The sequence below is a fragment of the Bufo gargarizans genome, chromosome 7, assembly GCF_014858855.1.
Source record: "Bufo gargarizans isolate SCDJY-AF-19 chromosome 7, ASM1485885v1, whole genome shotgun sequence".
Classification (NCBI taxonomy): Eukaryota; Metazoa; Chordata; class Amphibia; order Anura; family Bufonidae; genus Bufo; species Bufo gargarizans.
Window position 1 is genome coordinate 31,183,941 of NC_058086.1, and position 17,601 is coordinate 31,201,541.

Below are 17,601 nucleotides of genomic sequence, written 5' to 3' on the forward strand. Positions count from 1 at the left end.
TGTGGCGGGGTATAGAACAACAGACCGACGAGTGGTTGCTGCCGGTGAGCCTCAAGCCCGGCCTGGTGGTGTGTGATAATGGGCGAAATCTCGTTGCAGCTCTGGGACTAGCCAATTTGACGCACATCCCTTGCTTGGCGCATGTGCTGAATTTGGTGGTGCAGAAGTTCATTCACAACTACCCCGACATGTCAGAGCTGCTGCATAAAGTGCGGGCCGTCTGTTCGCGCTTCCGGCGTTCACATCCTGCTGCTGCTCGCCTGTCTGCGCTACAGCGTAACTTCGGCCTTCCCGCTCACCGCCTCATATGCGACGTGCCCACCAGGTGGAACTCCACCTTGCACATGCTGGACAGACTGTGCGAGCAGCAGCAGGCCATAGTGGAGTTTCAGCTGCAGCACGCACGGGTCAGTCGCACTACAGAACAGCACCACTTCACCACCAATGACTGGGCCTCCATGCGAGACCTGTGTGCCCTGTTGCGCTGTTTCGAGTACTCCACCAACATGGCCAGTGGCGATGACACCGTTATCAGCGTTACAATACCACTTCTATGTCTCCTTGAGAAAACACTTAGGGCGATGATGGAAGAGGAGGTGGCCCAGGAGGAGGAGGAGGAGGAGGAGGAAGAGGGGTCATTTTTAGCACTTTCAGGCCAGTCTCTTCGAAGTGACTCAGAGGGAGGTTTTTGGCAACAGCAGAGGCCAGGTACAAATGTGGCCAGCCAGGGCCCACTACTGGAGGACGAGGAGGACGAGGATGAGGAGGAGGTGGAGGAGGATGAGGATGAAGCATGGTCACAGCGGGGTGGCACCCAACGCAGCTCGGGTCCATCACTGGTGCGTGGCTGGGGGGAAAGGCAGGACGATGACGATACGCCTCCCACAGAGGACAGCTTGTCCTTATCCCTGGGCAGCCTGGCACACATGAGCGACTACATGCTGCAGTGCCTGCGCAACGACAGCAGAGTTGCCCACATTTTAACCTGTGCGGACTACTGGGTTGCCACCCTGCTGGATCCACGCTACAAAGACAATGTGCCCACCTTACTTCCTGCACTGGAGCGTGATAGGAAGATGCGCGAGTACAAGCGCACGTTGGTAGACGCGCTACTGAGAGCATTCCCAAATGTCACAGGGGAACAAGTGGAAGCCCAAGGCCAAGGCAGAGGAGGAGCAAGAGGTCGCCAAGGCAGCTGTGTCACGGCCAGCTCCTCTGAGGGCAGGGTTAGCATGGCAGAGATGTGGAAAACTTTTGTCAACACGCCACAGCTAACTGCACCACCACCTGATACGCAACGTGTTAGCAGGAGGCAACATTTCACTAACATGGTGGAACAGTACGTGTGCACACCCCTCCACGTACTGACTGATGGTTCGGCCCCATTCAACTTCTGGGTCTCTAAATTGTCCACGTGGCCAGAGCTAGCCTTTTATGCCTTGGAGGTGCTGGCCTGCCCGGCAGCCAGCGTTTTGTCTGAACGTGTATTCAGCACGGCAGGGGGCGTCATTACAGACAAACGCAGCCGCCTGTCTACAGCCAATGTGGACAAGCTGACGTTCATAAAAATGAACCAGGCATGGATCCCACAGGACCTGTCCGTCCCTTGTCCAGATTAGACATTAACTACCTCCCCATAACCATATATTATTGGACTCCAGGGCACTTCCTCATTCAATCCTATTTTTATTTTCATTTTACCATTATATTGCGATGCTACCCAAAGTTGAATGAACCTCTCCTCTGCCTGTGTGCTAGGCCTAAATATATGCCAATGGACTGTTGCAGTGGTGGGTGACGTGAAGCCTGATTCTCTGCTATGACATGCAGACTAATTCTCTGCTGACATGAAGACAGATTCTCTGTTACGGGACCTCCCTCCTCTGCCTGTGTGTGTGCTGGGCCTAAATATATGCCAATGGACTGTTGCAGTGGTGGCTGACGTGAAGCCTCATTCTCTGCTATGACATGCAGACTGATTCTCTGCTGACATGAAGCCAGATCGTCTGTTACGGGACCTCTCTGCTCTGCCTGTGTGCTAGGCCTAAATATATGCCAATGGACTGTTGCAGTGGTGGGTGACGTGAAGCCTCATTCTCTGCTATGACATGCAGACTGATTCTCTGCTGACATGAAGACAGATTCTCTGTTACGGGACCTCCCTCCTCTGCCTGGGTGCTGGGCCTAAATATATGCCAATGGACTGTTGCAGTGGTGGGTGACGTGAAGCCTCATTCTCTGCTATGACATGCAGACTGATTCTCTGCTGACATGAAGACAGATTCTCTGTTACGGGACCTCTCTGCTCTGCCTGTGTGCTAGGCCTAAATATATGCCAATGGACTGTTGCAGTGGTGGGTGACGTGAAGCCTCATTCTCTGCTATGACATGCAGACTAATTCTCTGCTGACATGAAGACAGATTCTCTGTTACGGGACCTCCCTCCTCTGCCTGGGTGCTGGGCCTAAATATATGCCAATGGACTGTTGCAGTGGTGGGTGACGTGAAGCCTCATTCTCTGCTATGACATGCAGACTAATTCTCTGCTGACATGAAGCCAGATTGTCTGTTACGGGACCTCTCTCCTCTGCCTGTGTGTGTGCTGGGCCTAAATATATGCCAATGGACTGTTGCAGTGGTGGCTGACGTGAAGCCTCATTCTCTGCTATGACATGCAGACTAATTCTCTGCTGACATGAAGACAGATTCTCTGTTACGGGACCTCCCTCCTCTGCCTGGGTGCTGGGCCTAAATATATGCCAATGGACTGTTGCAGTGGTGGCTGACGTGAAGCCTCATTCTCTGCTATGACATGCAGACTAATTCTCTGCTGACATGAAGACAGATTCTCTGTTACGGGACCTCCCTCCTCTGCCTGGGTGCTGGGCCTAAATATATGCCAATGGACTGTTGCAGTGGTGGCTGACGTGAAGCCTCATTCTCTGCTATGACATGCAGACTAATTCTCTGCTGACATGAAGACAGATTCTCTGTTACGGGACCTCTCTCCTCTGCCTGGGTGCCGGGGCCTAAATATCTGAGAATGGACTGTTCCAGTGGTGGGTGACGGGAAGCCAGATTCTCTGCTATGGAACCTCTCTCCAATTGATTTTGGTTAATTTTTATTTATTTAATTTTTAATTTAATTCATTTCCCTATCCACATTTGTTTGCAGGGGATTTACCTACATGTTGCTGCCTTTTGCAGCCCTCTAGCTCTTTCCTGGGCTGTTTTACAGCCTTTTTAGTGCCGAAAAGTTCGGGTCCCCATTGACTTCAATGGGGTTCGGGTTCGGGAACGAAGTTCGGATCGGGTTCGGATCCCGAACCCGAACATTTCCGGGATGTTCGGCCGAACTTCTCGAACCCGAACATCCAGGTGTTCGCTCAACTCTACTCACCATCAACGTTTTCCTCTGGGGTTACTTTGCATAAACAACAATGAGCAGACAGAACAATTGACAGTAGTTGTGGAATATCAAAACCAGAACTGTCACCTCGAACCTTAGATCTACTACACCTTGTAGGAGATGTCATGTTTTTCTATGGAATGTATTCTTTAAATCTATTTACACTCATGTCCTCTGTAGATTGAAGACCATTTGTAAAAGTTTTCTAGCACTAAATTGTATTTATAGCTACTTTCACACTGGCGTTTTGGCTTTCCATTTCTGAGATCCGTCATGGGCTCTCACAAGCGTTCCGAAACGGGTCAGTTTTGCCCTAATGCATTCTGAATGGAAAAGCATCCGCTCAGAATGCATCAGTTTGCCTCTGTTCCGTCTCCATTCCGCTTTGGAGGTGGAGACGCAGCGTTTTAGTGTCCGTCTGACGAAACTGAGCCAAACGGATCCATTTTCTATGACACAATCTGGCACAATAGAAAACGGTTCCGTCCTCCATTGACTTTCAATGGTGTTCAAGATGGATCAGTTTTGGCTATGTTAAAGATAATGCAAAAGGATCTGTTCTGAACAGATGCAGACGTTTGTGTTATCTGAATGGATCCGTCTGTGCAGATCCATGATGGATCCGCACCAAACGCAAGTGTGAAAGTAGCCTAAGAAGCCAAAATAAAAGCCCAATTAAATGCTCAATAGCAGTCAATGTCCACCATAAAGTTCCCTAATATCTGGAGGAGAGGATTGACAGGTCTCTGATTTTTTTTTTTTTTATATATGTTCCAGCTGTAAGTCAATTGATGCAGACAGAAGATGTTGTGATACTCTAAAAGCGGTTTCTAGGAGTACAATTTTGATGATCTATCTTCAGTAATCCGTATTACATCATTGGGTGTCCAATTCTCGGCACCCCCATGGTCAGCTATTTGAAGAGGCTACAGCTATCTGATGAGCACTACAGACTATTCCTAGACCAGTGATGTAATCTTCATGTCACGTGGCTTGTGTACAGCACTGTCCTATTCAAGTGAATGGGCCTAGACTGCAATACCAAGCACAGTCACTATACAAGGTATAATTGTGCATGGCATGCTGTGAGGTGGGCACAGCGCTTCTCCTTATGAAACAGGTGACCTTTGGGTGTGCCAGGAGTTGTACCCCCACAGATCTGATATTGATGACTCGTACTGAGGAAAGGTCAATATTCTACTCCCAGAAAACCCCTTAAAGGAGTTTTAGTACAATAATGTACTAAAAATAAAGGTTATATATAATTTTATGTACAAATATTACCATGTACCCATGGTTACTCATAACAGTGAATTGCATTGCACTCCATGCAATGCAATAGCAAAATCTGCCAGGTATTCCATGGCAAGAAAAGCTCCAATGAACACTGATGTGAAAGTGCCCTACAGGGAGTGCAGAATTATTAGGCAAGTTGTATTTTTGAGGATTAATTTTATTATTGAACAACAACCATGTTCTCAATGAACCCAAAAAACTCATTAATATCAAAGCTGAATATTTTTGGAAGTAGTTTTTAGTTTGTTTTTAGTTTTAGCTATTTTAGGGGGATATCTGTGTGTGCAGGTGACTATTACTGTGCATAATTATTAGGCAACTTAACAAAAAACAAATATATACCCATTTCAATTATTTATTTTTACCAGTGAAACCAATATAACATCTCAACATTCACAAATATACATTTCTGACATTCAAAAACAAAACAAAAACAAATCAGTGTCCAATATAGCCACCTTTCTTTGCAAGGACACTCAAAAGCCTGCCATCCATGGATTCTGTCAGTGTTTTGATCTGTTCACCATCAACATTGCGTGCAGCAGCAACCACAGCCTCCCAGACACTGTTCAGAGAGGTGTACTGTTTTCCCTCCTTGTAAATCTCACATTTGATGATGGACCACAGGTTCTCAATGGGGTTCAGATCAGGTGAACAAGGAGGCCATGTCATTCGATTTTCTTCTTTTATACCCTTTCTTGCCAGCCACGCTGTGGAGTACTTGGACGCGTGTGATGGAGCATTGTCCTGCATGAAAATCATGTTTTTCTTGAAGGATGCAGACTTCTTCCTGTACCACTGCTTGAAGAAGGTGTCTTCCAGAAACTGGCAGTAGGACTGGGAGTTGAGCTTGACTCCATCCTCAACCCGAAAAGGCCCCACAAGCTCATCTTTGATGATACCAGCCCAAACCAGTACTCCACCTCCACCTTGCTGGGGTCTGAGTCGGACTGGAGCTCTCTGCCCTTTACCAATCCAGCCACGGGCCCATCCATCTGGCCCATTAAGACTCACTCTCATTTCATCAGTCCATAAAACCTTAGAAAAATCAGTCTTGAGATATTTCTTGGCCCAGTCTTGACGTTTCAGCTTGTGTGTCTTGTTCAGTGGTGGTCGTCTTTCAGCCTTTCTTACCTTGGCCATGTCTCTGAGTATTGCACACCTTGTGCTTTTGGGCACTCCAGTGATGTTGCCGCTCTGAAATATGGCCAAACTGGTGGCAAGTGGCATCTTGGCAGCTGCACGCTTGACTTTTCTCAGTTCATGGGCAGTTATTTTGCGCCTTGGTTTTTCCACACGCTTCTTGCGACCCTGTTGACTATTTTGAATGAAACGCTTGATTGTTCGATGATCACGCTTCAGAAGCTTTGCAATTTTAAGAGTGCTGCATCCCTCTGCAAGATATCTCACTATTTTTGACTTTTCTGAGCCTGTCAAGTCCTTCTTTTGACCCATTTTGCCAAAGGAAAGGAAGTTGCCTAATAATTATGCACACCTGATATAGGGTGTTGATGTCATTAGACCACACCCCTTCTCATTACAGAGATGCACATCACCTAATATGCTTAATTGGTAGTAGGCTTTCGAGCCTATACAGCTTGGAGTAAGACAACATGCATAAAGAGGATGATGTGGTCAAAATACTCATTTGCCTAATAATTCTGCACTCCCTGTAATAGTGTTTGAGGACACCACTGTACTGTATATTAAGAAAAAAAAAATCATGTTTTTTCCAAATCATTTGCTGCCGGGTCTTGAACCCAGGACCTGCTGTATAACAGAATAAACCTTAGCAGTTAAAAGGGTTGTCTCACTTCAGCAAGTAGCATTTAGCATGTACTGTAGACAAAGGTAATATAAGGCACTTAGTTATGCATTGTGATTGTCCATATTGCACCCTTTGCCGGCTTGATTCATTTTTCCATCACATTATACACTACTCGTTTCCAGGGGTTAAGACCATAGATGCACCAAATTATACAAGACGGTTGGGATAGGAGCTGCTGTTCATGCTTGCCTATAAGCAGGGATGGCCAGTTCGCCGTGTTCGCCTGCGAACAGATGAGGGCTGCCATCTTAACTCACAAGTCCGGCAATGTACAGGTTAGTCCTTACCTGTGCCGGGAGCCGGTGCGGCTGTTCCCAGAACTGCCTGCTTTCTGTGACCGCATTTGTTTCAGACCAGCTCAGGCACAGGTAAGGACTTACCTGTGCATCGCCGGACTTGTGAGTTAAGATGGCAGCCCGCATGTGTTCGCAGGCGAACACGGCAAACTCGCCATCACTGCCTATAAGTTATCCCATGTTCCCAGCCATCAGGGAGGCTGGCTGTGGCACAGACCAATCTGATATTTGGAGATCTAGAAAAACCAGCTTACAACAGATGTTTGGTAGATCCTCAGCTTGTGCAGATGTGTTGTCATTGGCCATAAATTGTGAAAAGAACACCAAATGGGAACATTGTGCTATATGGGATTCCTCTTTTGCTCAGGATAGATCTTGAAAGGACCTTATCTGGGGATTCCAATATGGCCAGAATTTCAGTTTTTTGTAGGATATCTTCCTTTACTTTGAAATTGAGAAGGTGATGAATAACATCTCTGGTAGGCTATTTGAATTTTGGTTTTCTCCTCAATGCTCAATGACCCCTTATAATGTCTTTTTTTATATGAGTCACCAAGTATGAAAATGAACAGTTGTTTGATAGTGATGATCAGCATAGGCAATATTCGTATTTGCGATATATCCCAAATTTTTGGCCTTAAATTCTAGATCTTCCCGAACTCTCGAAGTGCCGATATTTGCGCTAAAAATTTGTGATTAGAATATTCGCGATCGACACTACTGGGGAGGTTCTTATATAGTAAGGGGGAAGGCAACTTTCCTATTGGTTGCTAGGGATGTTGCTAAGCTCAAAGATATTGCAGCCTTCTCATTGGCCCACAAGCAAGAAGCAGGGAGGGATCATGGATACTGATGAAAAAAAATCTAGAATATTCATGATTACGGAGATATAGCACTGTATTCTAGATCTTCGCGAATTCTCAAAGTTCCGATATTCGCGATAAAAATTTGCGATTAGAATATTCGCGATCAACACTATTGTTTGATTGTATCTTAAATTGCTTCATGTGATGAATTCAGGAGGTTACTGAGCCTTAAAGGGAACCTGTCACCAGGATTTTGGGTATAGAGCTAAGGACATGGGTTGCTAGATGGCCGCTAGCACATCCGCAATACCCAGTCCCCATAGCTCTGTGTGCTTTTATTGTGTAAAAAAAATGATTGCAAAAAAGGGTGTAAAACTGTACTTTCATGTAACATAAGCATTTCATGTATTTGTGCTGATTAAGGCATTAATAGGCCACATTTGCATCGACCTCTAGATGAGGCTATTACTCTCACTATTTAGAGATGAGGGAATATATCAGAACAATTCAGTGTGTGTAAAGTCAAAAAATAGACAGAAGTAAGCACATGTCAAGTGAGAGAGCTGAGAGAAAAGCCAGCCCTGGATTATGTACCAGTCATAGCAAGGCCAGAGAGGGAAAAAAGCTAAAAAAAAAAAAGCATGCCATATGTAAAAGAGGAGGTGTAGAGAGAAGTTCTTTGGAGAATTGCTTTCTGAAAGGGACAACTGAGTCTCTATAGCCGCTTGTCTTTTTACAATGCCTGGGCACACCCTTGGTGCAGATTGGCCATTTGCATGAGAGAATATGTACAAGAAAATTGTAGAATCATACATTGTAATTATATCAACCTGAAAAAAATGGGCAGAGCATAGTCTGATGTTGGGGTCTGCCCCGTGGTTGCATGTTTGTTAAAGATTCATCTACTGTATAGACGTACAGTGTGAGGAGAATGTGAGAATTGATTTAAAGGGACATCTTGACATATTAATTACCTTTGCAGCCGTTTAACTTTGTGGAAAGTGTACTTGTGTAACATCTGCCAGTCCATGCATGCTGAGAACTGTAACTGAACTGATGTGCTTGAACTTGAATCTTCAGTAAAGAACTGTTCTTCTGCAAAACTGCCTCTTTAATTGCCTCCTCCAACACTATACAGGACCTTGCCTTGCACTTCACAATTCATCACCATCAATGGCACCCCAAACCAACATAAGGCAAGAGAACCCCAAGACCTGGGTGTGCTCCAAAGGGAAGTAAGGTGTGCCCTTCCCATCACTGCATGGCTCATGGGAGCATTTGAGTACCCACTATACCCACCATTCTTGCTATTATTAATCCTATCCTCTCTTCTTTCCCCATCGGTACTCACTACATTAGTTCGAACTACTAATCCAGAGAAATTAGAGCTACTCTCTTGGTAAGAAGAGCAGGTAGCGCTGACTTTGCAGAAGTTAAACACTATAATATCAAGGGCTTGCAATTGACGGGCTTTATATAACAAAAAATGAAGTCTCTCTTGCCTGAAGTATGAACAATAGCCACGATAGCACAGAAATTGTTCTATGTATGGAGTGCTGACAGTTAGAGACCTCTGACCATTATTCCCACCCATGAGCATGGAGCAATCTGTCTATGGTGGTCTTTCTCAGAAAACTACTCTGTGGAGTCAGGGAGACAAGCAGAGTAAGACCTGGATGTTGTAGCCGCAAATCAATCCTTGTAAAGCTGTTGATAGCTGTGGATAAGCATAAGGATTGGTACAATCTGGCAGTTAGTCAAATTCCCCTAGTGAGATACTTTCTGACATATAATGAGTTTCCATTGTTCCTGTGCTTTCTAAAATCAGGCTGCACAGTTAAATAATACTATATGCCAACTGTAGTTGTCATGTTCTGTGTTACACTAAAATCACCAGCAGATGGCAGAAAAACTCCAGCAATTTGCTTTATCTGTGCTTCGCATTTGCAGACTTTTTAGAGTCTGAGTTTTATTTGAACATGTTGCTTGCTGTGCATACATTATGTAAAAAAAAACAAAAAAAACTTTTAACTACAGTTGATGGATCATATTCATTTTTTACAGGTGTTACCTCTCGGTAAACCCCCTCAGACATGCTTTTTAGAGGACTGAGAACAGAATGCCAAAAAGCCATAGTACAGGTCCATTATACTAACATTGTCATTTCCTATTTCAGAATATTTAATCGCATGAATATCTCGCATGCATTTGGGAGTTCAATTTAACACAAATCCGTGCCCCTCTTTCCTCCAGAAGTGACCATCTTAGGGTATGATCACATGGCCTCTAATGCCACCAGATATAAGACAGCTATCCTATAAGTCAATGTTAAACCTTGTAAGAGGCCTTGAGACATGACTTGGATAATAACTAAGCCAGCATCTCATCTGCAGACAGCTGTTTCAGGGCGAATGCCCCTCATCAGTGCAGAGAAGAGGTAAGGATTTGGGGGATACAAAATCTCCTTATGGACAGTGTAAGGAATTCTGGAAAGAAGGTATGCAAATGAGCTATTAACAAGCCTTTAATGCCACCAGATGTAAGATAGCTATCGTATAAGTTAATGTTTGACCATCTCAAGGCCTCCTATAAGGTCGAATATTGACTTATAGGATAGCTGGCTTACATCTGTTAGCATCAGGGGCAGAGCATATGAAGAGATCATTTACATACGACACTGATAACGACTTATCTCATGTACTACGTTTATAATATTGTAATAATATTACTGTATTTTTTGCTTTATAAGATGCACCTGATGATAAGACGCACCTAGGTTTTTCAGGAAGAAAATAAGAAAAAAATGTTTTAACCAAAAGGTGTGCTTTTGGTGGGTTTTCAACTAATGGTGGTCTGTGGATGACACTATCATGGGAGATCTGTGGATGACACTGTTATGGAGGGGATCTGTGGATGACGCACTGTTATGGGGGATCTGTGGATGACAGTATTATGGGGGATCTGTGGATGACACTGTTATGGAGGGGATCTGTGGATGACACTGTTATGGAGGGGATCTGTGGATGGCGCACTGTTATGGGAGATCTGTGGATGATACTGCTATGGGGATATCTGTGGATGAAACTGTTATGGGGTGGTTCTGTGGATGACGCTGTTATGCGGGGATATGTGGATGACACAGAGGTTATATAGCATCTTATGCTAGTCCCCTCTGTGTCTTCTCATGTCCCTGTGTAAATAGTGACCCCCAATAGTGTACTCCATTACACCGGGCCCTGCTCACAGCAGTCTTCATATGCACAAATTAGTCATGTAACCCTCAACAAGTGGCAGTCCTTTGTACTTTAGTACTGTAATCGTCCGTAGTAGTACTCACTATCAAGCTAGCAGGTAGGCCGGCAGCGTAGGTAGGCCGGCAGCGTCACGTCACTCACTCAGTCATGCTCCTGCTCTTCCAGCTTCATTAACTCAGTAACTGAGTGACGTGACGCTGTCAACCTGCCTGCTAGCTTGATAGTGAGTACTACTACGGACGATTACAGTACTAAAGTACAAAGGACTGCCACTTGTTGAGGGTTACATGACTAATTTGTGCATATGAAGACTGCTGTAAATGGGGCCTGGTGTAATGGAGTACAGGGACTGCATCGGGCCCCGCCGAGAGTGAAACAGCAGCTGCCAGCCTCTACCCCCTCCTCCCACCCTGCGCGATAGAGCTCTGATACATCGCCGGCCGCGCTGTGCAGCATAGCGTAAAAATAGTAACCTTTTCTTTATAAGACACACTTCCATTTTCTCCCCAGTTTTTTTTTACCGTCTTATACGGTAATATTGTAACCCCCCCCCCCCCCCATAAAATATCCTGTTTTACTCTGGGAAGAAAATTATGAATTTGTTAAACTATTTTTACTCTCAGTGTCTGGTATATGCTGACGTTTGTAAGCTATTTGGCTGCCATGTTTCCATCTGCCAGTTCTTGAAGCTTTGAAGGTGGATGATCTGCCAGGAAGAATTGTAGTCACTGGAAATACAGGTTTTAGATGAATGCCAGAAGCAATATTAAGGAAACCTAATAATCTATGTTGCCCTTCTATGCCAAAGATCCCAGCATCTCTTTAGAACTTGGTTCACCTGGGTGGCTATGTCCACTGCCAAATACAACACTTTTCACTTGAGAGACTGGCATTTTGAGAGTCATTTTGGGACATCTTAGAAAAAAAAAATCTGAATTTTCAGAAGTTATCCGGAGTGCTGAGTGTTAATGTTAATTTCTTTATTTTTTTCAAGTGTTACTTAAAAACATAGATGAAAGTTGACAAAAGGACCGCATGCTCCATCTACAGTAGTCTGCCCTTAGATTATTTCCTTTCTGTTTCTCTCTGAGGGTAGGTTCATGTTTATCCCAAACAGTTGGGAATTGCCTGGGATACAATTGGTTTCAAGCATCTACTACTCTTTGAATAAAATATATCTTGAGATAAAAGCCATTGAAAAGCAATCAAAGGTGTTTGCTTAACTCATTTAGTTTAGATAACACATCTCATAAATCATGAGTGTTAACTCGAATACATTGCAATATATTTTTTACATCTACCATCCCAGCATCATAGACTATACCTACACTGTTTCATCAACATCCCCACAACTACAACATCAACAGCATCTACCATCCCAAGGCTACATCATCAATGGCACCTATCATTCCAATACCCATATCAACTACTATCTGCCATCCTAACTATATCAGCTACTGTACATCTACCATCACAATAGCATTAACTGCATCTACTATCCCAACAACATCCATCGCTTCTTCCATCCCAACAACTTCAACTGAATCTACTAGTGTGGAGCAAATCAAAGTGAAAAGAATCAGAATTTCAGGAAAACTTTGGTTCTCCATGAATCCGAATTTCCTTGCGCTTCGTGGTAGCAAATCTTATTTTTTTTTCTTAAAATGTTGGCTACACTTGTTACAAAGTGAACCCTCAATAAGAGAAATACATAGTGACGGTCTGCCACAAAAGATATCACAAGGAATCTTTTTCATCAGCATATAAAATCAATCATCACCAATAGTCCAGATATGCCCGACCTGGGTTTCGCTCCAGCTTCTTCAGGGGCAAATCTTAAGGTCAATTAGTTCAGGGCAGTCTTTATATTGCTGATCCACTCCACTTATCATTCTCAATCTTAATTGTGTAATGTCAAGATTCTACAAAAAACTTGTTGTGGTAAATAAATAAATAGTACTTAAAATGATACAGTATTATAAAATAACAGTAAAAACTCCATTTCATGGACATGGATATTACCAGATACCCGTCCCTTTTTTCTTAGGGCTCTTTCACACCTTGCGTTCTTGTCTTCCGGCATAGAGTTCCGTCGTCGGGGCTCTATGCCGGAAGAATCCTGATCAGTTTTATCCTAATGCATTCTGAATGGAGAGAAATCCGTTCAGGATGCATCAGGATGTCTTCAGTTCCGGACCGGAACGTTTTTTGGCCGGAGAAAATACTGCAGCATGCTGCGCTTTTTGCTCCGGCCAAAAATCTTGAACACTTGCAGCAAGGCCGGATCCGGAATTAATGCCCATTGAAAGGCATTGATCCGGATCTGGCCTTAAGCTAAACGTCGTTTCGGCGCATTGCCGGATCCGACGTTTATCTTTTTCTGAATGGTTACCATGGCTGCCGGGAAGCTAAAGTCCTGGCAGCCATGGTAAAGTGTAGTGGGGAGCGGGGGAGCAGCATACTTACCGTCCGTGCGGCTCCTGGGGCGCTCCAGAGTGACGTCAGGGCGCCCCAAGCGCATGGATGACGTGATCACATGGCACGTCATCCATGCGCATGGGGCGCTCTGACGTCATTCTGGAGCGCCCCGGGAGCCGCGCGGACTGTAAGTATGCTGCTCCCCCGCTCCCCGCTCCTACTATGGCAACCAGGACTTTAATAGCGTCCTGGCTGCCATAGTAACACTGAAAGCATTTTGAAGACGGATCCGTCTTCAAATGCTTTCAGTACACTTGCGTTTTTCCGGATCCGGCGTGTAATTCCGGCAAGTGGAGTACACACCGGATCCGGACAACGCAAGCGTGAAAGAGCCCTTAGTCATATGGGTCACGAGTCTAACCTAACCAATAGGAACTTACTAATGGACACACCTCCTTGTGTTTCTCTTAATGAATGGAGACTTTCACCTATCAGGAGGATATCTGGACTATTGGTGATGATTGATTTTATATGTTGTTGAAAAAGATTTCATCCTGTGAGTGAATACAGTGTCCTTGTTATATCTTTTGTAGAAGACCTTCACTATGTATTTCTCTTATTAAGGATTCAGCACGGAGATATAATACTGACTTTGATGGTGACCAAAGGAAAGAGTGTCAGAGCAAAAACTAGAAGGCGGATAACATTGTGAAAAGGGACCAGGAAACTAAGCCAACTCCATAGAGAAGTGTATGCACTTACCTCTTAGAGACCTCTGCATTGTGAATCGGCGTGGATCTGGTAATGTTTTTACTGTGACTTTTGGTAGAGGAAACTGTGGCCTATCCCTGGATCCTGCAGCCAACATATAAACTCTGTAAAGGACAGAAACCTTATGAATTTTAATATTTAGGCACGTGTATCTAGATCATTTGCTGTGCCATTCATACTTAATCTGTTCAGTTATACATAGACTTACTGTGCATCAGACTTAGTCTCAACAGGCAGATAATCTATACTGTAGGCATCAGTAGCTAGTACACTTACTGTGCTATTAGTAACTTAATCTATTCTATTATAGGTAGACTTACTGTACGTCAGCAAACAAATATTGGTTCATAAAGGCAGCGACAGTCAGTCAGCACAGAGTGGTGGGGGGATTTTATTATCAAGTTGCTGGAGGATGTTAGCATGGTGGGATATTCCATCCCAAAAGAGCATCATCAGCTGCATCTACCATCTCAGCAACTACATCAGCAACCACATCATGAACTGCATCTACCATCCCAAAAACTATATCATCAAATGTGTATACCTTCACAAAGCTGTGCCATCAACTCCATCTACCATTCCAACAACAACATGATCCACTGGGCTTGCTGCACTAAGTGTGCTTCTGAATAAGTGGAGTTTAAAGAACCGGAGTGCTAGTGCCATGTGTGATTTTGTGGTGGTGATTGCAAATATCTGCATATAGTTTATAGCAAAGGTCCTTCTGAGTTAAGTGCTTGCATTTTGGTACTGACATTGTTTAAACCATTTTTTTCTCTGCTGTGTACCTGGCTAAGGGGAGTGGTTTGTGCTCCCAGGTGATATAAATTGCATCACTGAACTCCTCCTGAGCTCACTCTACTGGGCTTGCTGCACTAAGTGGGCTTCTGAATAAGTGGAGTTTAGAGAACCAGTGTTTAAGACAAGGAACAAGAAATTAGGGTTTGATAGAACTTCCTTTTTGTGTTTTTTTGTTGGTTTGATTCTAGCAAATTTTCCAATTACAGCAGAAAGGGTCTAACTATTTACTGTTTTCCTTCTTTCTTTACTGTTCTTCCCACCATTGACCATCCTGTGCCATTCGATGGTGAGTACATTTACACTAGATGCAAGCAAGTTGCATATTTGGAAGCCCAGATCTTGGATCGAAATAGGCAGCTTGAAACGCTTAGGGGCATTGCAAACCTGGAGAGAGGCTTATACCTCACTGTGCAGGCACTGATTGGGGTCAGTGAAATGGAGGTGAGAGGAGGGGGGACAAGATTAGGACTATCAGGTCAGCATTTGGGTTAATGTAGGAAGAAGGGGTAGAGGGAAAAGTGCCAGGGAGGATTGTCCTGAGCTGGAACGCCCTAGTAAATATGTCTTCTTAGTTGATATTAGGGATGAAAGCCCAGGGCACACAACACTGCAGTAGGGTGTTTCTTCTAGCAACCAGGAGGATGACCGCTGCAGGAAGGATGGAAAAAGGAGTGCAGCAAAGGTCAGACAGGTGCTGGTGGTAGGGGACTGTATTTTTAGGAGGACAGATAGGGTCATCTGTCGCAGAGACCGCGAATGCCGAACAGTGTGTTGTCTTCTGGGTGCTCAGGTTTGGCATATTGCGAATCGGATTGACAGATTGCTGGGTGGGGCTGGGGAAGACCCGACAGTCATGGTACACATTGGCACCAATAACAAAGTCAGGGGGAGATGAAAGGTCCTTAAAAACTATTTTAGGAAACCAGGAGAGAAGCTCAAGTCCAGGACCTCCAAGGTAGTGTTTGCAGATAAACTACCAGTGCCACGAGCATCACCAGATAGACAATGGGAGCTTAGGGAGGTAAATAAGTGGCTCAGAAGGGTTTGGGTTCATGGAGAACTAGGCTGAGTTCTTGGTCGGTTACAGGCTCTACAGTAGGGACGGGCTGCACCTTAATAGGGAGGGTGTAACTGCTCTGAGGAAAAAATGGTTAGATGGCTGGAGGAGCTTTTAAACTAGGATTTGGAGGGAGGGGGGTTATACTAATAAGTGGTTAGATAGTGTAGATAGAGAGAGGAATATAGGAGGGGACAGTGGTGATTTAGTGTGGGCTGGGGTTAGTGAGGAAAGTAGGGAGAAGACTGGGCAGAACTATACACAGATGAAAAACAGAATTGCTGGTAACAAGAACCTGTTACATACAAACGTCAACCAAGGTAACCCAAAAATCCCAGATATTCACTTTACAGGTAATAGTAATTTAAATGGTATTTTCACAAATGCCAGAAGTTTAGCCAGCAAAATGGGGGATCTGGAGGCTATGGTACTAGAAGAACACATACAGTCAGGTCCATAAATATTGTGACATCGACACAATTCTAACATTTTTAGCTCTATACACAACCACAATGGATTTGAAATGAAACAAACAAGATGTGCTTTACCTGCAGACTGTCAGCTTTACCTTCAGATTGTCAGCTTTAATTTGAGGGTATTTACATCTAAATCAGGTGAACGGTGCAGAAATTACAACAGTTTGCATATGTGCCCCCCACTTGTTAAGGGACCAAAAGTAATGAGACAATTGGCTTCTCAGCTGTTCCATGGCCGGTGTGTGTTATTCCCTCATTATCCCAATTACAATGAGCAGATAAAAGGTCCAGAGGTCATTTCCAGTCTGCTATTTGCATTTGGAATCTGTTGCTGTCAACTCTCAAGATGAGATCCAAAGAGCGGTCACTATCAGTGAAGCCATCATTAGGCTGAAAAAACACAACAAACCCATCAGAGAGATAGCAAAAACATTAGGCATGGCCAAAACAACTGATTGGAACATTCTTAAAAAGAAGGAACACACCGGTGAGGTCAGCAACACCAAAAGACCCGGAAGACCACGGAAAACAACATTGGTGGATGACCGAAGAATTCTTTCCCTGGTGAAGAAAACACCCTTCTCAGCAGTTGGCCAGATCAAGAACACTCTTCAGGAGGTAGGTGTATGTGTGTCAAAGTCAACAATCAAGAGAAGACTTCACCAGAGTGAATACAGAGGGTTCACCACAAGATGTAAACCATTGGTGAGCCTCAAAAACAGGAAGGCCAGATTAGAGTTTGCCAAACGACATCTAAAAAAGCCTTCACAGTTCTGGAACAACATCCTATGGACAGATAAGACCAAGATCAACTTGTACCAGAGTGATGGGAAGAGAAGAGTATGGAGAAGGAAAGGAACTGCTCATGATCCTAAGCATACCACCTCATCAGTGAGGCATGGTGGTGGTAGTGTCATGGCGTGGGCATGTATGGCTGCCAATGGAACTGGTTCTCTTGTATTTATTGATGATGTGACTGCTGACAAAAGCAGCAGGAGGAATTCTGAAGTGTTTCGGGCAATATTATCTGCTCAAATTCAGCCAAATGCTTCAGAACTCATTGGATGGCGCTTCACAGTGCAGATGGACAATGACCCAAAGCATACTGCAAAAGCAACCAAAGAGTTTTTTAATGAAAATAAGTGGAATGTTATGCAATGGCCGAGTCAATCCCCGGACCTGAATCCGA

General features: G+C 44.3%; 1 protein-coding gene across 1 annotated transcript in view; it reads left to right on the forward strand.

Moving 5' to 3' along the window:
- LOC122944134 (sodium/glucose cotransporter 4-like) overlaps window positions 1-3,434 on the forward strand; it is a 101,462-nt gene extending 98,028 nt beyond the window's left edge. The window contains exon 17 of the mRNA XM_044302364.1: window positions 3,392-3,434. Within this exon, the coding sequence (XP_044158299.1) occupies window positions 3,392-3,434 (43 nt within the window). The remainder of the gene's footprint in view (window positions 1-3,391) is intronic.
- The last annotated feature ends 14,167 nt before the right edge of the window (window positions 3,435-17,601 follow it).